Source organism: Pseudonaja textilis, chromosome 1, assembly GCF_049901715.1.
Source record: "Pseudonaja textilis isolate UNSWEBS1 chromosome 1, rPseTex1.2, whole genome shotgun sequence".
Classification (NCBI taxonomy): Eukaryota; Metazoa; Chordata; class Lepidosauria; order Squamata; family Elapidae; genus Pseudonaja; species Pseudonaja textilis.
In genome coordinates, this window is record NC_141990.1 from 284,224,591 (window position 1) to 284,248,763 (window position 24,173).

Genomic DNA, 24,173 nt, shown 5'->3' on the forward strand with positions numbered 1-24,173 from the left:
GAGCAGATCATGGCGTTTGCCAGTAAGTGACAACCTTGTGAATCCAGAGGTACATGCTCACTCATGATAGCTGGATATCTATTTATTTACTATAGAGACTTAAATGCATTAAGATTTATACGATTGTTAGTCTAACTTATTCACTCTGAAGTTGCTCTTTCTTCCAATAAATAGATTATTTGGTTTTCTTTTAGAATTCCAAAAACTGTCCAATAGCACTCAATTGTTTAAACTATAAAAATTGGCCTAGCAAAGGACTACCGCTGGAAAAAGTTTATGATCATAGTAAAGAACAATTTAAGGTTCAAGTATTGAACAAAGTATAACCTGCTTCTCAGCTCTTCAGCTTGTCCTCTTATTGTCTTGGAGGGAACAACATCGATGAGGTAAATGTTGCTTGCTGATTATAACCTTAAGAAGTAGAGTAGCTGAGTGAATATCAATTACAGACTGCCGAAGAACATTGTTGAAATAGTTTTATTATTAAAACAAACATTCAAATGCGTCCTAGCATTTTATGTAATTAACAGCTAGGTTTGAGAATATCCATTTAACTCTTATTACAGCACCAAGTAACAAGAATATGACTAAATGAATAGTGATATTCATAATGTCCTCTGGCAAATAATTTCAGAATAAAATCTGTGTTTCTGAAAAAAATCTAATATTTATTTCACAGTTACATACAGTGCTGCATATATAGGCATGTATTAGGAGGAACTTAAAACATTTACAGTTTAGCTTATTTTATCTACTTAGATATAAATTACTTGTTAAGCAACTGCCCCACAATGCTGATAATATTTATACACCTAATATCTGTCTTCGCTTTAAAAAGTAATGAATTTAGTCCTCTGTTAGGTGTTTATTTCAATAATTCTTCCTCCATGAATTATATAGTTGTATGTTTTTCAACAAGGCCGTTGCAGATTCTTTGTAGATAATTACATTTGTAAACAATCTCAATACATTAGGAAAAGCATAGGCACTAATCCCAAACTAGTAAAGGGATCTTCAGAGGAAAAAACCATGCCTCATTCACCGAGACAAGCCCCTGATTAGTACTCCAAGTTTATTTAAATAAGCGTCTTTTCAGAGTAAATGTACACAGAATTGACACTTCTAATATTGAGTAAGAGCACTTGGCTAAAAATGTAGGTATATCTTATTATCACATTTTAACATTTATGCTGAAGAGTTTTTAGGAAAAAAACGTATACTATTTAGAAATATGTGCAAAATATTAAGATGGCTCACTTAGTACATAGTTCAGGAGATTATTTTGTTTTATCAGTTGAAGAGATCTTCTGATCCAGTTAAGTGCTTTGCAACAAGTACTGTACCAATCAACTAGTCAGAATGTAACTGCTGGAATCTTAATTGCTCCTTGTCGCCAAACCAATATATATTTTGGGGGGATGTGGTAGTTAAAAAAAGGCTTCTATTTTCATAGAATTCTTTAAAAAGAGGCTATATATGTCTTCCATTAAGTTATTCTGTAAGAGTTGACTGAGGAGGAAGTTAATGATTTAACCCAAAGAAACCTCATTGACTGACATAAAAAAGAACAGTTACAGAGGACTTTTCTCTTTCAACTTTAGAAAAATAAAACCTGAAACAATTCCTTGTGGGGATCCCTAAAATCTTTTTGCTAATACTCCTCACCAACTAATATACCTATAATTGAATAAAATAACATATTTATCCATGTTTAAGAACCAACTAACCCTAGAAAGATAACTCCTTAGTTTCAAACAACTTACGGGAAAGGTAAATAATACACTTTGGTTTTGTTGTTTGTTTGTTTGTTTTTTAAATCAAACTAAGCTACTTCTTTGATGTGAACATTCAGAATTTCATAGATAAAAGAGCTCACGGAGCAAGTCCAACATTGGATGTGCTGGTGCCAAATATGCATTCATGACTTGACAGAAATGATGCCTAATGTGTTTCAAGGTTCTTTGGCATCAGTTAGGTAGTTAGGTCTTACCACTGTAGAAGGATTTCTGTTAAACTGCAGTTCTTAAAAGTAAAACTTTTCTTCTACTTTGGTCTGTAATTTTATTCTCTGCTGATCAGAATGGCTCCTGCAAGAAATGCAAATCTTCTGTTTTCCTAGTAGGAGAGTCCTAGAGACTGTAGAAGGTGAAAGGTAGCCCCCAAAGCCCAGCTTGTCTCTATGTTATTGACTTTCTTTGCCAGCTGAAAAAGAAAAATAAGAGATCTAATTCACTTGATTGTACAGGCATTTGATTAGATTGAATACATTTTTTAAAATAAGAATCTACATGGATCTGACAGAGATAGTTATCATAATTACAAAGCAGCTACTAAATCAGTACGTTTCAATTTAATGGTATCCTAGATCAGAGTTCCGCAACTTTTCTGACTTGGCAGATCGGTGGGGGGAAGGAGGGGGAGAAAGAATGGTTTCACGTGAGTGGGGGGGGGGGAGCACACACACAATCCATTCGCACATGCAACGGACCCGTCTGCTTGTGCAAATGGAGTACACATACACACGGTCACCCAATGCTCACACAAGTGGGGATGTGTACGTGTGTTCACTCACCACTTCCACGGCCCGGTTCCAAAAGGCTCAAGGCCTGGTACCACCACCACGCTGTACACATGTAAACTACATTCACTATCAAACCTATGGGATACATAGGTTCCCATATGAACTACTTTGAGCCCTTGTAGGAAAACGTTGAAGCCTAAGTGGTCCTGATTGGCAAACAGGAAGATCTGATCAAGAACCTGAGGCCAACAAATGGTTCTATTCACTAACCATGTCTCAGAGATAGCATGGCTAGCTGCTAACCCAGTAGGAAGGGATACATACTAAAGTACATGGATGAGTTTATCAAAAATATAATTCCCACTGTATCTCTCTTTGTCTTGCTGCTGCACTGTAGTTAGTTTTCAACTTAAAACCATTTGTTCAGCAACCATTCAAAGTTACAACAACACTGAAAAAAGTGACTGATGACTGGTCCTTGCACTATTGTAGTATCCCCACAATCATGTGACCCAAATTTGGACCTTTAGCAACTGGCATGTATTTATGAGGTTGCAGCATCCTGGGGTCACCTGATCACCATTTGCAACTTTCTAGCCATCATCTGACAAGAAAAGTCAATGAAGGAAAGTGGATTCACTTAATGACTGCATGATTCACTTAACAGTTTCAGCAATTTGCTTAATAATTACAGGAAAGTTTTTAAACCTCGGTACGACTCATTTAACCATAGCCTTGCTTAGCAATGGAAATTCTGGTACCAATTGTAATCATAAGTAGAGGGCTACCTGTAATGGATGAGAGGTATATAAGCCCTAGTTATGCTTTTGCTTATAGCCGCCAAGCAAAGTAGTAAAACTTTGCTGGGAGTTCCAGAATATACTTTATTATTGCTTGTATGCATGCAGATAAAATTATGTTACATCTTCAGAGTGACTTGGTTGCTTCAGGTAGATCAGGTTATCCAGAAATGCAAAAGTTACAGAGAACAAGTGGAACAGCCTTAGGAAAAATATTAATAAATTATTTGCAAATGATCCTATAACTAAAATAAAAAAGGAGTAAATTTTTCCACTATTAGTTATGTCCAACTTTAGAGAGTGGTAATTATCTCTGATTCACAACCGAAGAGCCAACGTTATCCAAAGACTCTTCTATGGTGATATGGCCAGCATAACTATATCCCAAAGGGACACAGAATGCTGTTAGCTTCCCCCAAAGTGGTACCTATTTATCTACTTGCATTTACATGCTTTTGAACTGCTAGGTTGGCAAGAGATAGGGCAAGTAATGGGAGCTCACTCTATCATGTGGTACTTAAATCTCAAACTCCCAACCTTCCTGTTTACAAGTCCTTACAGCATCTTAATCACTTGGCCACAAATATTATTTGCAAGTAATTCTGTAACTGAAGGAGCAGTCCTCAATGCCACATAGTAGAAAATGGGAGTAGATGTTGTAGCATCATGTCTTTATAGACTTCCTATTGGCATCTAGATGAAGATGCTGGGGTAAACTGGGATTAGATGAGTATTCTGATCATCATGGCAATTCTACATTCCCAAGTTCTATCATTTTTTAAAAAATTGCTGTGGGGATTTTTAAAAACCTAAATGGAAACAATTAGGTTGAGAAAAACTGAATTAGGTTAAACCTGTTCTGAATGAGAACTCAAAACTCTGCTGAATAGATGGGTTATACATTTATTTTTGTGGCATTCAAATACATTTGAATTGAATTATCTACTGAATTGATAAATGATCAAGGTGACTGATGACTGATCACTATTAAGATTTTTATAAAATAAACCTGTCTTAACTACCGTGTTTCTCCAACAATACGGCCTTCACCAATAGGAAGGCCCAGCATGATTTCTAGGCATGAGGTGAAATTAAGCCCCGCCCCCAAAATTTAGGCCTATTTAATCCATGCATTTCCCCACCATTTCTCACATCATTCGTTAAAACTACATAAGGTGAAGAGAAGTGGGGGGGGAAGGGGAGGGAGAAAACTTGCTTTTAAGAGCACCCTGCAGGTAGCCTAGGCTAGAATACCCCAATCTACTTCCGATAGAACATCGGCCAATAGAAGCTCCCCAAAGGCAGAGTCACCAGCCAGTTCTATCGGCCGGTAGAAGCAGCCTTGGGGCAAGTGCCCATGCGCAGTCCCCTCCCCACAAAGCCGATTCTATCAGCCAATGGAAACTCCCCAAAGGCAGAGTCACCAGCTGTTTCTATCGGCTGGTAGAAGTGACTTCGTGGCGAGGGGAGTGTGCGTGGGGCGCTCGCCCTGAGGCCGCTTCTATCGGCCGATAGAAGCAGCTAGTGACTCTGCCTTTGGGAAGCTGCTATCAGCCAATAGAAACAGCTTTGTGGCGAGGGGAGTGCACGTGGGGCGCTCCTGTCAGCAACGCCTCACCCCGAAGTGGCTGGTGACTCTGCCTTCGGGAGCTTTCATTGGCTGATAGAAACAGCTTCATGGCGAGGGACTGCGCATGGGCATTCGCCCCGAGGCCGCTTCTACCAGCCGATAGAAGCGGCTGATGATTCTGCCTTTAGGGACCTTCCATTGGCCGATAGAAACGGCTTCGTGGCGAGGGAAGTGCATGTGGGCGCTCGCCACAGGGGCGCTTCTACCAGACGATAATTTTCCTCCCCCCCACACACCCCCACCTAGAGTGCCCCATGCGTACTCACCTTTCCACGATGCTGCTTCTACTGGCCGATAGAAGCGGCTGGTGACTCTACCTTCAGGGAGCTTCCATCAGCCGATAGAAGCAGCTTTGTGGATAGGTGAGTGCACATGGGGCGCTCTAGGTAGGGGTGTGTGTGGGGGAGGAAATTAAGTCATCCCCGAAAAGACGTTCTAGCCGTATTTCGGGGATCAAAAAAAAAATAAGACCCGGCCTTATTTTATGAGAAACACGGTATTGAGGATAGAGTTTATAAAGTTTATATTCTAGCAGAGTGAATGTGATACAAAATATAACTTCTGTTTATTTTGACCAATAGTCCCACAATCATATTACAATAATGTTATTTTTAAAAAATTCACCATAATTTCATGGGATGTGAAACACTAGGTTGGATTCCTGCAATATTTACTTACCTGTAAAACTGTGCTGTCTCCAAATCCAAAGCCTTCTTTTAATAAAGCTGTAATGTAACTGAGATCCATACATAAAAAGGGGCTGGCAGAGCTATAGTTATCCAGATTATCACAAACTAAATGAAAAAAATGAGAAGAATATTCAATAAAATTAGAATAGCTGCTGAAAAATAAACATACAGAATCATTAGTACTACAGAAACTCTTTGCTTGATACTGGTTTACTGCTAATCATGGCTGAAGGATCTGGAATGAGCTATGCTTTTGGCTGCTTGTTTTTCCTGTATCTTCTAGCCACTGGATAAATGGATTTCAAATGCTGGGTTGGAGCATCTCAGGAAGAGTCCAAATGTACTAATGAATGTAGCTAGAGTTATGTAATCATAGGCTGTTTCCAATTCCTTTCTCTTGATGACATATTGCTGTCTATTTAAACTATTCACAGATCATTTATTCCTCACTTAACATAAAAAGGGTATTAATACTGTTGATATATGTTTGTAAACACGTTAATACATACAAAGATGAAATGTGATCCTGTCAGATGGCATATATTGTTGAATTTATGATACCTATCAATACCTTTGTTTCCTTTCATTTCAGCACACTTTTTTCAACTATTTCTTTTATTCAGTGAGATCATTAAACTGTCTTATCTCTTAGGAATAATTATATTGCTGTTTCAAGTTTAAGTATATTAAACATGACAGTTAAGTGATTAAAAAATCTATAAACACAAGTTAGCCAAATTTTAAAAAGTGAGCTATTTCAAATTGATAGTAAAATAACTAGAAGGAATCTAGATAAAGTCAAACTCATTTTACCTTGTTTGGCTTTTTTTTCAAAGTCTCTCACATGTAAAACACCACCTTTCTCATAATCTGAAATGACAAAAGGTTAAAATTATCCTCTGACTGAGAAAAAGATACGGTAAAAATCATAGCTGTGACACAATGAAATCTGCATTTCAAATTGTACAGTACTTCCAGATCAGTTAAAATCTGAATAATGATCATTTTTTTTTTAAAAAAAAAGATGTTTTTGAATCACAACTGCAAAATGACATATTTCTTGCATAGTTCTTTCACATTTTCTTCTCATAATGCAGGGGAAACTTTTCTGCCTGAGACTGAACATATCAAAATACCATATATATAATCATATGTTTTGGTGTGTTCGAGTATTTTCCCATGTAAGATTGAGACTTTTCAATGAGGTCCCACTCACCATCTTCAGGCTGGTGCTTTTGGCTTCGTGCTTGTGCAAGCAAAGCGTGATCTGAGTTGCCGTCTCACTATAAATACTGGTGTGGTGGTTGGCTGTGTTGTCATTTCTTGATTAGTTGAGGGAGTTGATATTTGTGGATTGGCTGGCTTTTTCGTAAGAACATGTGTGGCTGAGGTATTGGCTGTGTGTCTATCAGCCTCCTGTGTTGTAATGACCTGGGTAATGGGCTGTGTGATGACCTTCTGAGTTCTATTCTCTACAACTTCAAAAGTTGAAAACATATGTATGTATGTATGTATGTATGTATGTGTTTTCTATATATTCAAAATTTACTTTAAAATTAAATTTGATTATTCCCATTTAATATATAGCTTTTTCTTTATATCATATTAAAATTTTGGAATGATGCAGCCTTATGGCTTTGTTATGTATTTTTCTTTAGCAGGGTGTGCACCACTTTGTGCCCACAGGGCTACCATTCTCCATAAGTCTGTTACACACAGAGAGAGCAATAAGACTTCCAATTTATTTCTGCCTGGAGCCTTAAGCATGTAATCCCCTATAGCTTTCTTTTAAAGGAATAAGTCTCTTGGATTGGGTGGGGGGGAAGCTTACTTTTCCACTTTTCTCTCTCAATGTAGCTGCTACTGATGTCTCAACATAGCATTGCTCCACTCCCAATCACTATCTTCCCTTCCCCTCTTCCCTCAGCTATTGCCCTCGGCACCAAGGATGTCACTTGCGGCCCTGTTCTTTTGACAGCTATGAGATTAGCGAATGTAATGGCTGTTTCTAAAAGGCTTTCATTTTTCAAAACATACCTTTTGCTGTCCTTTAGGAAAATTTAAAAACGATTTATCTATTTTACACTGGTTAATTAGTTAAAGTTAACCTTGCTTCTAGCTGATATTTTATCTGCTATTGTCATACTTGTTTATCAGATTCATATATTAGTTATTTGTATTATTTTATTTTATTAATAACATTTATATGGCCATCCAATTCACAGTAACACTGGAGTAATTCCCGCTGAGATTTTATCTTGAGATTAAGCTAAAAAATGAGTAAATTGCATCTGGAGGTTATAGTGCTAACTTCCAATTTTTTCAAACATTTACTATTCACCTATAAGGTCAGTGTCTACTGCCCGATCATAATAATAGGAAAAGGCATAAAAGGAACTTCTCTGAATCTCATCTGGTTGATGTAATTTTCCTTGTACAACCTTCAATACTTCAGAATAACATGGTTCAAATCCAGTTTCACCTATCAGAAAAAAGACACTAGTATAAGCATGACATGAATCATAAATTCCAGTTCTTCCCTTAAAAATACTACAGTCTTCATGTAGCCTCATTCCTATTTTTTTTTTCTTTTATGAATATACTCACAATTTAGTTCATTAAAAAAATAACTTTCCTAGAAAGCAGTATCCTTTTAAATTACCTTCTGTATTGCCACCATACTGGTATTTTACTCCACCAAAATACCATTCTGCTTCCAGCTGTCGTGGCAGACAAGAACTTCTGAATGTCTGTCCAAATGCTTCAAGAGAGAATATGGAAGAGGAAAATTTATTTATAAACACACACACACACACACACACACACACACACACACACACATACTTTATTTGGTTTTAATTGCAAAAATATGAACCTGGGGGGGGAGGGGGGAGTGGAAGTGAAGACTTTACTCATTTTCCTATAGAAGATGTTTATTCACTAGTGGTTCTTGACTGTTGGAGGGAGCAGGATAATTTGGGCACACTCTGGGGATAATGGAGCAATTTTTAAGTATTTGTGAGTCAAGGATTCAACTCAGGAGTGTTGCTGGGTGGAAGAGCAGGCTGCTTTGAATACTGCCTTCTTTCCCATTTAAGCTTTTCTCCAGCAAAGCATGATAGAGTTGCCAATAAAGTAAAAATCCTGACACAGCTATGGGAGGAGACATTTGTTTTGGAGCTCTGCCATCCACCAGCAAACTGAATATAGCAGCAATGCATACAAGAGAGGAGCTTTCCTTTCCTTCTGAAGAAGGGGATGGTCCAAAACAGAAGACAAGAAATATAGAGAACCATTAAGACAAAGCACAATGTGAAAAAAGGTGCATGAGTTTGAATGCTGGCCATTAACACAAAATAAAACATTTCTCCAACACTTAGAAGTTTAAAGAAATTACTTGTCTGGGGTTCATTGCTTTTGTATCTCTCTTGAGTCTGGATCAACAACAAAAACAAATTGCAGGATTGACGCCAAGATACTCTAATATGCACATAGAATAGTTATTTTGCTTGACTATACCTTCCAAATTCAAAGCTCCTAATGTTGCCAACCGAGCAGCTTTCAGTCCAAGTCCCAAATAGCTATAAGGATAAGCAACACTTAATTAATAACCAAGACAATGTATCAACGTTTTACAAATTTGGAAATAAATTATATCAAATAACTTTTTTGTTGGTTTCTAAGACCTCAGTGCCAAAATAACAGCATATGGCTCTTTTACAATAATGTACAAGTTATTGTGTATAATTTGAAAAAGAAGATAATTTACCTAAAATCAAATAATGCTGATAACAAGTAAAAATTTGGACTTAGAACCTGAATTATACAAATGATTTAGGCGAACATTCTAGGCACAAAGCAAAAATACCTTAGAATTAATCATTTGTGTTTTATTTTCTCACTTACCTATGTGTGTAGAGTTTATAAGTGCTGTTGAACATTTGAAATGAGGTAAGAAAGTCCACTGGAGTTTCTGTTAAGGTTTCCTAAAAAGAATGAGAATGAAAAGTTCAGGAATTGTTATTTCAGGGATATTTTTTAGTATATACTGACCAAGCACTACTAGATGAATGATACCTTTCAACATTAGTAAAATTGATTTCAACAAATTCTTTAGTATTGCAAAAATTGTGTTTTTGTATGATTTATATAGTTCCGATATCTACTGCACAATGAAAAGATTGGAGATTTGTAGATTCTCCAGCTTCATATACATTTTTATTGAGCTACAAGTTCCCAAACGTATGCTTCAGAGATATATTGACAGGAACACCTTGTATCAAATGTAACTTTTTTTCTTTATTCTCTCCCTGGCTTTCCAACTATTTGACTTCTTAACTATTATTATAAATTATTCTAATTAGCTGTGTATATGTGTGTGTTGTCTATGTCTCTATGCATGTGTGTATAGGTCTGGGCTTACAAACAGTTAAAACTATATAAAACAACCAAATAACGTGAAGAATTTAAAACATGTTTATCATGGTAGTTTTTGTATTATTTTTACTAATACAAAAACCTATTAAAACCACCATAAAAATTCATCAAATTCACAGCTGAGATAATCACATCTACCAATGTGATATCAACGGACAGTGCCAGTTCTATCACTTTTCCAGTTCCCATGCTTATTGACAGAACTATGTTTTCAGGGTCTTTAGAAAAATCAGCAAGATCAGAGCCAATCTGATCCTCTGGCAGGAGCCATGGCACAAAAGGCTTTCCTTCTTGGTCCTGCCAGATGACACTCCTGGCCAATGGGATCTGCAAGATGCCGTCCACCCACCAGCTCTGATATGATTAATATAAGTGATTGGGGAGATGATGACCCTCAAACAATGGCCAAAGAATCTTCCCTCATAATAACTACAAAAAAATACAAGCTGGTAAAAAAGGCCAAGATGCAGCAGCAACCCCAAGATCTAAGTCAGGACCCTTTTTCTAGATGTGTGTACAGTTCTTGTAAAAGAGATAAGCCTTTGAATACATGGACATAGCCATCTTTGAATCTTTTTGCAGGTACTCCAGGCAAAAAAGATTGGCTAGTAATTAGATATTATTCCAGTTGGATAGGGGAAGGGCCAGAAATTTTTAGACCTCTAGATTCTATTTTTTATGTCATGGTTAAAACAAATTTAAATGCATATTCACTGTTTTGTGTAGTTGTTTACGGATGCAACATGTGAGGACGGTGAATATAGCGGAACAGTTTAGATACCCTTACAGTTAGGACTTTGTAATATCTCTTTGGGTAAAAACGATAGTTTCCAAACATTTCCTGCAGTCAAATAAGAGTTCTTCTAATTTTGCTTTTGGATTTCTTTTCCATTCTACCTTTGGGAAATTTTTTAGTTAAGAAATATTGCATGTCTGAGATTTGAAAGATTTTAAAGATAATTAATTCTGATAATGGAAAGGCCAATCCAAACCTAAGTGTTAATATTGTGGAATATTAGTTTTTAAGACATGTTGCTACTTAGCCAATTTCATTCTTCTGTTCACTTGCACAATGTTTCATGTGACCACAACAAACCCAGAAAGTAATAGAGGCATCTATGTGTTTAGCACTGGCAAGGTGTGCTTTTCTGAAAACGCTTCACCCTTTTTTCTCAAAATAGATTTCCAAACGTGGTTATGGTTAAATATTTGAAACTTTGTTTCACTAATCCAAAGAACTCTGTTGCAGAATCTTTCAAGTTACCTTGATATTGTCTAGACCAGGGGTTGCCAAACTTTTGGACCTCAGGGACTACCAAACTCATAATTTTAGATCCCAGGGACCACTAACTGGTTCTGTGGATGTGGCCTAATTTGTGGGTGTGCCTTGGTGGTCATGTGACTGGCTGGGCATGGCTTGTATGTAAATATCAATATTTATATAAATATTGAATTTTTTTATAAAAAAAGAGCAACTTTTACCCAAAATCAGGCAAAGCAGGCAGATTGAGTTGCTCACAGAATCACAGATTCATTCAGAGATCTGCCATTGGCTAGCTCAGTCTGTCACATAAAATTTGCTTGCAAGCACTCACAAAATTAATTCACAACACACCATGCATGTAACTGTTGAATTTTTTATTTTTAAAAAAGAACAACTTTTACCCCAAATCAGCAAAGCAGGCAGGCAGATTGAGTTGCTCACGGAATCACAGATTCATTCAGAGATCTATCTGTTTGCCATTGGCTAGCTCAGTCTGTCACATAAAATTTGCTTGCAAGCAAACTCACAAAATTAACTCACAACACACCATGCATGTAAATATTGAATTTTTTATAAAAAAGAGCAACTTTTACCCAAAACTTTTAGGCAAAACAGGCAGATTGAGTTGCTCACAGAATCATTCAGTGATCTATCTATCTGCCATCGGCTAGCTCAGTCTCTCAAATTTGCTTGCTGTGAGCCTGCACTGAATTTGCTTGCAAGCAAACTTTCAGTCCTAAGGGAGGTTCGGCTGTGCTGAGCCAAAGATCTAAAGACTAGCTAGAAAGTAAGAAATCCAACCATTTCCTGCTTCCTAGCTAATCTAAATCTCCCGGCACAGCAGAAGCGATGGTCGGAAAAGGGAAAAATAGCAATTTAGCAGGGAAGTTTGCCGGGTAAGGAGTGGGCGGGAGGGTTCCTGTGGGCCTTGTGTTTCTGCGCAGCTTGGATTAATTGCTTTGTGGGGGTGCTCTGGGGGTGAGATTTCTCTGCGGCCCACCAAAATTTTCTCACAGCCCACCAGTTGGCGACTGCTGGTCTAGACCAGCCTTTCTCAACTTTTTTTAACCTGGAGGAATCCTTGAAATAATTGAACTCCTATATAAAAATCTGCAGCTTACATTGTGCAACATGAAGTTAAACATTTTCTTTAACCACAATAATTTATAGAACCTCTGGTGACCTTGTGTGGAATCCTAGAGTTGTCCGGAATACTGTTGAGAAGGCTTTCCAGATGGGGACAGAGAGTCTGGCAATACTCATATGAGATCATATTCGTATAAGCGATGCTGTTTTGTAGACAGCTACTGCAGTATTAGCTGACGTTTTCAGCAGGTTTCTTGCAGTCTCCTGCAAGGTCTGCAGAATTTTTGCAGATCCAGCAGATTTTTGTCTTCAAGTTCTATGTAGCTTCCATTTCTCAATAGTGTTTCTCAGTTGAAACTGCTAATTGACAGCATTCAGAGGTGGGGTTTTTTTTTCTACAGTCTTTGTGTTGAAAGTGAATTATCTTCATTTCAAATTCTAAGACAGCTGCTTAAAGGGCCCCATCGTTGAAAATAGATAGAACCTTACACTCATAACCAGAGAGATAAGAAAGGTAAAAGCAGTTGTTCACTCCCAAATCTGGCTAATTGTCAATTGCCTTTTGGGGCCTCTAACAGCTTTAGAGTTAAAAAAAAACACTGCTCAACTTAAATGTATTTTTACTACTACAAGAAAACAATTACTGTTTTCTTATTTGGAATTTGTATGCAAATTCACATAGAGTAAATAAACATTTAAATATGCAGAAACGCTGGGTATAACTTTATATTAATTAGAGGTTGGGCCAGCTTCTATTCATTTAAGGATTCATGGAAACTGGAAATCTGAAGAGCAGTAGCTACATGACACAAAACAACCATTTTATTTCAAGGTACTCTTCAAGTTACAGTATGACCATAACAAAGCCTGTTCATTAGGGCCATAAGTTGTAAGAATCATAAAACAGGTTTGGTCACAAACCTTGTTTTTTGCAGTGGTTAAACATGGCGGTCATAAAACAAATGCCACCATCATTAAGTGAAAGCTCTGCAGTTTTGCCAATAACTAGAAGTACCTACCAGTTTTCAGCAAAACCAAAATAAAATGCAGTTATGTGACTGCAGGACACAAACAACTATAAATCAGCCATATTGCCAAGTACACAAAGTATAGTCATATGAATGCAGGCCCCCCTGCCCCCCGACTGTTGGAACATCATATCTGAGTGGTAAATTCCCCTAAATTCAGGTATATTATAACTTTGAACGATCACTGAAAGACTGGTTGTAAATTGAGAACTATCTGTATTTTGGTAGTGTGTTAATCCAGCCATTGTTTACATACCATGTTTTATAAATGAGTATGTTCATGAGCCACAACAATATTCAATAAGCCAACAACACTTTACTGTCCTGAATGAAGCCATGTAGTTTCCTTTCAATGAATTTTGAATATGATACAAAAGAGTATTTGGATTATCTATAGCATTAGAAAGGCATTTGTTCTGTTAAGGAAGATATCAAGGCTGAAAGTGACAATGGACATAAAGATTATTGAAAATATGGAACCTGCAATAGATCCAGCTATTCTATCTCCTCACCTCCAGCTGTGGCAGGAAAGTTATTTGAGTTGAAGCTCCTCCCAGGTCCAGAGTTCCAACTGTCTGCTGCTCTTGGCCATACAACTGCCCTGCAGATAACATTACAGAAATTCAAACAGTACCTATATACAGCAAACAACAACAACCATGTTCTGGGAGATTTTTAGCAAGTCAGAACAAACAGAGCAGATGACTCTCCTACTATTAATAGGCTTCCTATTTAATTTTTGTGGATTCTATCTATTAAAATAGAAATATGCCACAGTAAATACCTGTCAAAAAATTCACAGTGATCCAGGCTAAAATACCTGCAAGAGAAAGAAAAGGCTACTGAAAAATCCATCTATCTAGAGATTACAAATACAAACTACAAAGGATTATTTCACAGGCTGCATTTCTGCTGATTAGTAATTATTAGTACTTTTCCAAGCAGAATGGCATTTCATTCATTGTTTGGCTTCTCAATTTTTTTCACCAATTGGTGGGTGAGATGAGAAGATATTCTCTTAACTTTCATTACTGTTTCTCCATCTAAAATTTACTCAGTCTCTTTTCTTTGTTCCAGTTCTTGTATTTTCCCATCAGGTTTCTTAACATACTGTAAACCCTGCAGATTTATTGCATAATTTTACTGAAACCAACTTCAAGTGGTTAAAAGTTTTTTTGGGAGAAAGTTTTGTTCTGACTGTCTTGAAAGAAATAGTACTGGCTCCTTCAAAAAAACTCAGTATGTTCATATTAGATAACTTCTGTCCAGTTTTCAATCTTTCTTTTTGAGAAAGCTGGTGGAAAAGGAGATGCATGCATATGGGTAAAAACTGCATTGCTTACTCAAATGGATGATCTGCATCCATTAGACCTTTAAAGGCATTTTATACAATTGATAATGAGGTGGAATAGAATAGAATAGAATAGAATAGAATAGAATAGAATAGAATAGAATAGAATAGAATAGAATAGAATAGAATAGGTTTATTGGCCAATTGTGATTGGACATATAAGGAATTTGTCTTGGTGTAAATACTCTCAGTATACATAAAAGAAAAGATGCATTCGTCAGGAGTCGAGAATCATAAGGTATGACACTTAATGATAGGTTGAAGGTGGATGGCACTGTTTTTACACTTCTAAATGAGAGGTTCCAATCCATGATGCTGGAGAATGAGCAGTAGGGAACCATTCTTTTTTTTGGAGCAGGCAACATTAAATCATGTCCCTATCACTTCTAGACTGGAGGTATATGTGGGTGGGTGTGTCTTTGTTTGTCTGTTTATTTATTATGCCTCCCATCTCACTGATACATGAGTCTGGGTTGCTTATAATATGATAAAAAGTTTTTAAAAGGTAATACAAAACAACTGAAACTGGAATTATTTTGAATGTAGCAGTCTGCTACATTCAAAATATTGGTATTTGAGAGCTGTTGTACTTATAGAATACTGTTTAGTAGTAGGTTCTCAAGTAAAGGGCTGCAGAAAAAACAATTACTATCAACCTGCCTTCATTCGAGGACCTGTATACTGCATGAGTCAAAACAAGGGCTGTGAAAATATTTACAGACCCCTCACATCCCGGACATAAACTGTTTCAACTCCTTCCCTCACGACGACGCTATAGAGCACTGCACACCAGAACAACTAGTCACAAGAACAGTTTTTTCCCCAAAAGCCATCACTCTGCTAAATAAATAATTCCCTGTTTATGTTTACTGTTCAACTATTTACAGTCTGCACTACTATTACTGTTAATCTTCTCATCACTCCTTATCACCCATCCCCTCCCACTTGTGACTGTATGACTGTAACTTTGTCCCTTGTATCCTTATGATTTATATTGACTATTTCCTAGTATGATTTGATTGCTTATTGTACCCTATGATTATCATTAAGTGTTGTACCTTATGATTCTTGACTCTTGACGAATGTATCTTTTCTTTTTTATATACTGAGAGCATTTGCACCAAGACAGACTCCTTGTGTGTCCAATCACACTTGGCAATAAAGAATTCTATTCTATTCTATTCCTATTCTATTCCTATTCTAAAGTTCAGGTTTTAAGTGCCTGATTATCCTATTTGTTCAATTTAGGGTATTTTGGGTTTCCACATTTCAAGAGCTCTGGATGGCACAGAAGCAGATCTTATTGGTCATGGAGTACTCCTTTGTAGTGGTTCCCCTCTCCCCAAGTTCCCCTCTCCATCAAATGCTATGCTATGTTTTTCAAGAACACAGTGAAAACTGGTTTTTAAAAATTCTTCTGTAATAAGGTATATAAATAGCAAAATAAAATAAATGCATATTCATTATGAGATTGCTGTCTACACTTGTCTTTTGCTATGATGTGTTCTAATTTTAATGTCCATAATGACATTAAAACTAGTTGAATCTATTTTTCATCTAGTAATATGTTACTAATACAGCCAAGCAACTTTATCATTTTCCTGTGTACAGAATCCTGTTTCTCTAGGATATTATAATCTTCGCCTCCTTAGAAGCAACATCACAATATTTTATCCTGTCCTGAGAAACCCACCCTCCTCTTTTACTTCCGTAGTTATGTCTCTTCTCTATGCCTCATTTTCCTTATTTGTATGACGCACCTTCATAAGATCCATCCATTATGCTAACACTATTATCAGGAACTAAAAATGGTGAATCCTCAAAGACCATTCTGACCTGTGGAAAGAAAAATGGGAGTGATCATCCTAGAACTGGAATCATTCACAAACAGAAGTATGCAAATTATGCAACGTTCTTATACAAAAAAACAGGGGAATTTAAAATTAGTTACAAGTTAAACTGTTTCATTCAACCTCTAAAAACTACCATTAAAACCGGATTGCTTTCTGCATTACTAAGATGCCAGCCTTAATAATACGGACCTATAGAAGAAATAGCTATAAAATAATAAGTGTTGGAAGAAGCCATTAGGCTACTGAGTTCAACTTCTTGCTCAATTCACAAATCTCAGGTAACCCATTGGTTGTCCATGACCATTGGTTGTCCATGTCTACTAGAACAATCTAGCAAAAGGGAGCTCACCCCTTTCCTCATTAACTGATTCCATTGTTGAACTGCTCTTGCTATTACTTTTCTCACATTCATCCAATATCTGCCTTTCTAGAATTTAAAAGTAGTACTCTATGTCCTATACTCTTGGACAAATAAAAAATAGGTCATGGATTTATTTTATGTTGCATTCCTTCAAGTACAGGTAGTTTCAGGTTACGACCACAGTTGAGCCCCAGATTTATGTTGCTAAGTGAGAAATTTGTTAAATGAGTTTTGCCCCATTTGTCAAGTGAATCAGTGCAGTTGTTAAATTAGTAACACGGTTGTTAAGTGAATTTGGCTTTCCCAGTGACTTTGCTAGTCAGAAGTTCGCAAACGGTGATCATATGACCTGAGGACACTGCAACCACCATAAATGTGAGCCAGCTGTCAAGCATCCAAATGTAAATCACGTGACCATGGGGATGCTGCAATGGTCATAAGTGTGAAAAACGGTCATAAGTAACTTTTTCAGTGCCGTTGTAATTTTGAATGGTCACTAAGCGAACTGTTGTAAGTCGAGGACTACCTGTACTTGAAAAATATGATCAAATTTCCCCTCAGTCAACTTTTTTCAAGATCGCACATATCCAGTTTCTTTTATTTCTCCTCAGAGAACTGAGGACTTAAAATATCCCATATCCAGTAAATTTTCATATCCTATCATCCTCATTGCATTTCTCTGTGTGTGTTTTGGAATTGGAGACAATGCTCAAGAGACATGTGACCAATCTAGAACAAAGTGCTTTTCATAATAAAGGATTTTACAAGTGCCTCCCATTGACTTTGATACAGTATTTAAAAAAGCAGCTGGGGCATATTCATGGCATAACACAAATGGAAAAGATTGAGAAAGGCCCCCACTTGTATACGACACCATTGATTTTGTAGTATAACCCAACATTACTTGTGAGAGTAGAGCCTGAGCTTTGGACTCTGATAACAACCGCAGACCAGCAGTGGCTTTCAATACTACGGGGGTCTTGTTCCAGTGACTTGGTGGTACAGCATTTTTAGCCATTTCTAATAATTTTCTGATCGTTTCAGCACCCTAAAGATTAGCAGAAACAAAAGCAAAAAAATGATAGGACTGGGCAGTGTTTTGGTTTACAGACATATTTTAAATATTTCTCTTCTTCAACTCCTTCCTCCAAACCTACTTTATTTTAGCTTGACATTTAAATTTTTCCTCTTGAATTAAGCTTAACTATCACCTTCATTGACCTCTATCCCTATCCCACTAATGCAAACTACTGGTCCCATCTATGTTCTCTTGCCCCAACCTCGCTCAATTTTCTCATTGTTTATGGACCTATATTGAGAGTGAGAGAATTGGTATTGATTAATGACAAAACATGTCCTTGCACATACAATGTTCCTTTTATCTCCAGCTAGGTTTATGGAAGAAGTAATTGGAAAAAGCTTGGAGAATTACTATTTTACAGTGAGAATAAGCAATAATGGAAAAATGAAATCAGCAATTTGTCTTTATCATTCATATTATCTTCAAGTGCCAAAAGAAAATAATTTGTTTTCCATCAGAAACTCTTACCTTCTTAGGCTGATTGGCATATGCTGAGAGACCTGGTTTCACTGATTCAAACACTTCCCCTTTTAACTCTGCAGGGTTTTCTGCAAAAATGTAAAAAATAAGCTGTTAAATAGGCTTGTTTTTATCTATTTAGTTCAATATTTTGCTCTACTGATTACAAATGAGTTAATAACTGAAATATATCAGTGAAGATTGTGATTTTTAATCAAACTATGTCCCAAGATTTAACCAAGAGGTATCTTTCAGAGAAATTGATTTACAGTGAAAATGGAAAAAAACAGAAACTTTATTTTGTAGTAGATATATAATTCTTGGTAATGTGTGACTTCTGGGTGAATGGTTCTGTGTAACAAATAAAAGAATTATAATATTTTGTAGAAGATTGCAGTAGGAAGAGATATTCTTGAGGAAAATTCTAACCCATATCATAAACATGTACTGCCTGGAGAGCAACACTGAGATATAAGTTGTCATTATTACTATAGTTATAAAGCTGTCCCACGCAAAAGATGGTGGGCAGCTTACATCATTGCATCATAAAACAACCACAAAGCATAACCAGCCAGCCAAAATACTGCACAAAAACTGAAAACAAAATATGACAAAATGGGCTAAGCTATGCTCTGTTGTGTTAATTCTCATTTCATTTGCCAACAGAGATGAAAATCCAGATGCTTCATAATTCTGTATCAAAACCATCTCTCTTCCTTCTTTTGGAAGATAGTTTTCAGAAGACTGCATTTGATTTATTAGTGTGATATAGCTGTACAAATCCAGTATTACCTAAGTAGGGCAAATGTTTGTATTGGATTAACAAAATAAAGGATTAGTAACAATGATTGAGACAATCATTAAATATAATATTAAAACATAACCAACTGGAAATGCCAAGCAACCAAAGAGCAGAAAATGTTGTTAAACGTTATCCATAAGATAATATTTTCTTGTTTTTCTATGTGTAGAATTAAGTTGCACTCATATCCTGTTTCCATCTTTTAAACTTAATCTACTTTAGAATCTTTCTCAGGGAAATACATCAATGAAGCAACTGATCCAATAACTCTTTACAAAGAGACTTGCACAAATCAATCAACATTGATTGAAATCAGGAAATAAAGAAAACTGAAAGAAACTGCAGGAAGAGACTACGAAATAAGGATACATCCACAGACTACTAAAATTCTGATTTCTTTAGGCTTTAATGGATGAAAGGGCAAAATCTTTTGAACTGAGGGGCTCCAAATGGCCAACTTGCAGAATGAATCCAAAATCCGGGACCCATGACTCCACAGATTTGAAATTTGGCAAAGCTTATAAGGCATTTTATGACATAAATATTATGAAACAGTTAATGACATAATACAAAATGTCATAAAACATGTCCAACTGTGGTATACAATTCAACATGGGGTATTTTCAAGACAAACACATCTTTGAATGTATCCCATTTTTTCACTGAATGCATTACATCAAAAGCTTTGTCACTTTGATGGGATTGAGGAGTCTGGTAATATTTCTGAAAGGATGACTCGGGGTCACAAGTTGTCTAGTAAATTCCTGAAACATTTAATCTATCAGAATTATAATTTAAGAGTTGCTTATAGAGGTCAAGTCAACAATTTGTGGAGAGTAAACAAGGTGTTTAATATCAAAATGTCAATTAATTGCTTATAATATACTGACAAATGCCTGGTTTTATAGCATTTTTATGATTTATTCATTTAATATAACTGCCCACCTCACATTTGTGACTGGATGGCTAATATAATTAAAAAACACAAAAACAATAAACACAAATGCAAAAACAACACAAAAATATCATTAAAACTAATTACAAACCACAAATAATCAGTGGGAAATTACAAGTGATGTGTCAACTAATACAACCACCTAGCAGACTCCATACCACAAGTACCTATGTTCAGGAGAACTTCCAACAATCTTACCTGGGCTTCGCTGTATAAAGGTGTAAATATGAATTCGTGTCCCTGTGCTTCCTGCATCAAACATGATGCCATAAAATGTTTCCATGCTGGCATTGGCTGGACACACCTTAAGGGGGAAGAGTTCTTGGAACCATAACTCCGGTTTGGGATGAGAAACAATACGATAAATATAGGAAAACACAAATATGGCAATGACTGTGAACCAAGAAGTATTCATCATGCTTGGGAGCCTCAGAAAATTGCAGTTTGAATCAAGACTTCCAGATTGTAGAGGTTCCTGAAGATAACATTATATACATCAAAAAAAGCATGTTAAATAAGTCAGCCAACACAGAAACTTCCCACATCCCCAAAGGTGATTTCATCACTAAAACAAGGACAAACCACTACATTTCAAGTCTGCTTCTTTAAATCTATGGAACAGTTACAACAGTGTTCTAAAATTCTATATGGAATAAATACAGAAGTTCTTTCTTTATGTTAATATTGAACATTCCAAATTAATGTAGAAATTAATGTAGTCAGCTTTGCTATAATTCTAGCTATCACTTTGAGAAGGCTAGTAAAGCTCAGAATACAAGTGTCCTTCAAAACAACCAACAATGGGAATTACACATGCTGTTGATGACACTAAGTAGGCAGAACAAAACAATGCATTTAGTTGTGGTGCCCTCCCCTTTCATATCCAATTTATGGTTCAGGGTCATTTCTGTTTTGTGCTTTTTCTTTCAAATCAAACTTGCCTATTAATTGTTTTTGATGCACCCTTGCATCCTATAAGATGTTGACATGGTAATAGATTTAAAAAATCTGCTTTAAGAAAAATTCAGCACAGGAAATTCACAAAAGCTAAATTATGCTAAAATCTCAAACTGAAATGGACAGACTGAAATTAAGGAAGACAGAAGATTGTTTCAGATGTTATGACTTAAGTTTCTGTAGTAGGAGAGAATTTATTAACATTATTGTTTCTAGCAAATTCCTGAGTACCTAAATAATTTGAAGCCATCACACTGGAAACCAAGGATTATAAAGTTTGATGGGCTAGAGATTGTGGGTCAGATGCCTGGTTTTACTGTCTTTGGTTATTGTTACAAACCACCCATAATTGAGTTCTATAAGATGGAGAGCCATTTAAGTCTTTTAAATGCATAATATAATGTAACATAACAGCTCTATAGATTTTTTCACATTAAAACAAAGTATTTAAAATTTAAAAACACGTGTTCCTCCATTCAGATCCCCTTTTCTGCTGCTGTGCCACTTATTTTAGTATGCTTTTCACAGGTATTTCTCTTCCACAATAGACCGTTGCTGGTTATTAACTCTGGGGTGCTCTAGTTTTTTTTAATAAATATCAACATTTTTCTTATGCAATCGTTTTTCACAATTACCAGAGTTAATACCAGTTAATTAGAACAGTTCAGTGGCATGTGATTGGTACTTAGTATCTGAATCCCTAATTGCTGGATTCTTTATTGCTTCAGCATCCATCCTCCAACTTGTTTCAATTTTCTATCTCCTGTTATTCAAAAAAACTCAAGTCTGTTCTACTTTCTTCCATTTTTTGTCATGTGTTTAACTTTTATTGCTACTCTTTCAACTTTATTCCTACTCACAAACTATGACATAATCCCTTAAGCAGTTAATTTTTAATCCAATCATTCTAACAAAGTTTCTCCTAATAATTAATTGAAAAGTTTTTTGCTACAATTTTTTTTTGCTGGTTTAATATATAACTTGTATAAAAGATCAAGTTATTATGTTCATGGAAAATAGGGGCAAGAAACTTATAGCAATACATGCCCAAAATACAATAACTATTATCCATATATTTCTTTGGAAACTGGGCAGGCATAAGAATATTGAGTATTTGCCAAAATGAATTTTGAACTTAAACCTAAACCTTAGATTTCTAACTCATATAAAACCTAAAGTATTTTTATTTGTTGCTCCAAATACCTTGTTGTCAAAATATATCAGATTTAAAAGTATAATTAGAAAAATATGATGTTGAAATTTAAATCTAATCTACAAAAATGGCTCTACATAGACTAAAGAAATTTGATCTAATTGGAAACTTTTAAAATCTAGAAATAGTGAATGTATGCAATGTAATCCACCTTTTTTTTACAAATTCCATCTAAAAAATATTGTTGTTGTAAACCTTTATGATAATCTCTTAATCTCCCCACCCTTTTATAAGAGATGGTAATACACTGTATACACCAGTCTTTGGTTTCTTCCTCTCCTTTTTGAATGGGATAAGGAAATGAAAAGAACAAAAAAGGAAAACATAATCCCAAAGCCTTTTAAGGACTTTTCTTCAGGGGACTTTAAAAAATAAAACTCTAATATTATATTGTTTAATAATGGCTGATATGTATGTCTTATTTGCAATTATCATTTTGTTGAAACACCGTGATTTTTTTAAAAAATCGCATTACCCTTAAGAGATTCTTCCTTAAAAAGCATTGGAACTGAGATTTTGCAATATAATATATGTGCATGATTTTGTTTTCCCTTTTTAGTTTTACAAAGTATAAAAATACTTGATTGCTATATATTGCTTTCCTACAAGAGATCAAATTAGTTTGTACTGGCGATCTCTTCTCATTTATTCCAATAAAAATAACTCATAAGTAGCATGGGGGGAGAGAGGGAGAGAGAGGGAGAATCCCAAAATCAGAGTTTCCACAGCCAAGTGTATCCTTTAACCTAGGATTTCCTGGTCACGGTTCAATACCTTAGCCACTTTGGCTCTCCATTTTTATATATTATAATAACGATCATATATATCATATATCATAGATATTACCAGATATGAGCTGTGGTAGCACAGTGGTTAGAGTGCAATACTGCAGGCTACTTCTGCAGATTGCTGGCTGTCTGCAATTTGGCAGTTCAAATCTCACCAGGCTCAAGGTTGACTCAGCCTTCCCTCCTTCTGAGGTGGTAAAATGAGGGCCCAGACTGTTGAGGGCAATATGCTGACTCTGTTTAAGAGAAGGCTGTAAAGCAGCATGAAGCTGTATATAAGTCTAAGTGCTAAGTGCTGCTATTGCTATCCCCATATCTTCAAATAAAAAGTTCCAATTTGGCTGTTTTTTTTCTATTCCAGACTTCCCCAAAAAAACATTCAGGACCTGAAATACGAACTATATGTATTCTTACCTGTTCTATGGGTACAATGAAAAATATTTAGCTGTTATTCATGTAGGCAGGAAAGTTGCATATTATATATCTGTAAGTCCATTTTCTGCGAACAGAGGTTTATCATTTATCTAAGGCAAACAAGAAAAAATGTCCAGTTGGATTTTTTTTCTAGCAGAAGTTCAAGGGGCATATTTTAAGTAAGAAGTTCCACTGAAAACTACTGACCTAGAAAATCATTTACCAACTTGAATATTCATTGCAACATAAAGATTAAAGTCAATAGAAAAAAAAACAAAGGCATTTATCATATTACGTCATACTCAGCAGTCCAGTTTTACTAGATGAAATAAATACCAAATAGATGTGCTCCAAATATGTTGTATTATCTCTTATCTTTCCTAGTCAAGTATGTTTGTCAAATAGTGTAAGAACACCTATGAACCTTGTAAGAATCTTGTAAGAACACCTATGATCCCAAGATTAGAAATGCTAATGTTAAGTG

The 24,173-nt window shown here is 35.9% G+C and overlaps 2 protein-coding genes across 9 annotated transcripts in view; one reads left to right on the forward strand and one right to left on the reverse strand.

The window, feature by feature from the left end:
* The window catches only part of COQ6 (coenzyme Q6, monooxygenase), a 33,082-nt gene extending 9,344 nt beyond the window's left edge, over positions 1-23,738 (forward strand). For 2 of the 6 annotated variants that reach the window (XM_087921938.1, XM_087921935.1), the window contains exons 12-13: positions 1-49; positions 16,055-16,274. In XM_087921938.1, the coding sequence (XP_087778064.1) occupies positions 1-30 (30 nt within the window). In that variant the 3' untranslated portion in view covers positions 31-49; positions 16,055-16,274. Of the gene's footprint in view, positions 661-16,054; positions 16,275-19,226; positions 19,406-23,636 lie in introns of those variants that run through there. The other 4 variants (XM_026711579.2, XM_026711551.2, XM_087921937.1 and 1 more) reach the window with 3 other exon arrangements.
* The window catches only part of ENTPD5 (ectonucleoside triphosphate diphosphohydrolase 5), a 24,840-nt gene continuing 925 nt past the window's right edge, over positions 259-24,173 (reverse strand). For 2 of the 3 annotated variants that reach the window (XM_087921939.1, XM_026711597.2), the window contains exons 2-15: positions 23,690-23,799; positions 20,516-20,792; positions 18,570-18,649; positions 17,925-18,068; positions 16,567-16,642; positions 14,240-14,275; positions 13,968-14,056; positions 9,547-9,626; positions 9,160-9,221; positions 8,303-8,401; positions 7,982-8,122; positions 6,454-6,510; positions 5,630-5,745; positions 460-2,202 (exon numbers count right to left, since the gene is read on the reverse strand). In XM_087921939.1, the coding sequence (XP_087778065.1) occupies positions 2,116-2,202; positions 5,630-5,745; positions 6,454-6,510; positions 7,982-8,122; positions 8,303-8,401; positions 9,160-9,221; positions 9,547-9,626; positions 13,968-14,056; positions 14,240-14,275; positions 16,567-16,642; positions 17,925-18,068; positions 18,570-18,649; positions 20,516-20,735 (1,287 nt within the window). In that variant the 5' untranslated portion in view covers positions 20,736-20,792; positions 23,690-23,799 and the 3' untranslated portion in view covers positions 460-2,115. Of the gene's footprint in view, positions 412-459; positions 2,203-5,629; positions 5,746-6,453; positions 6,511-7,981; positions 8,123-8,302; positions 8,402-9,159; positions 9,222-9,546; positions 9,627-13,967; positions 14,057-14,239; positions 14,276-16,566; positions 16,643-17,924; positions 18,069-18,569; positions 18,650-20,515; positions 20,793-23,689; positions 23,800-24,173 lie in introns of those variants that run through there. The other variant, XR_015741089.1, reaches the window with a different exon arrangement.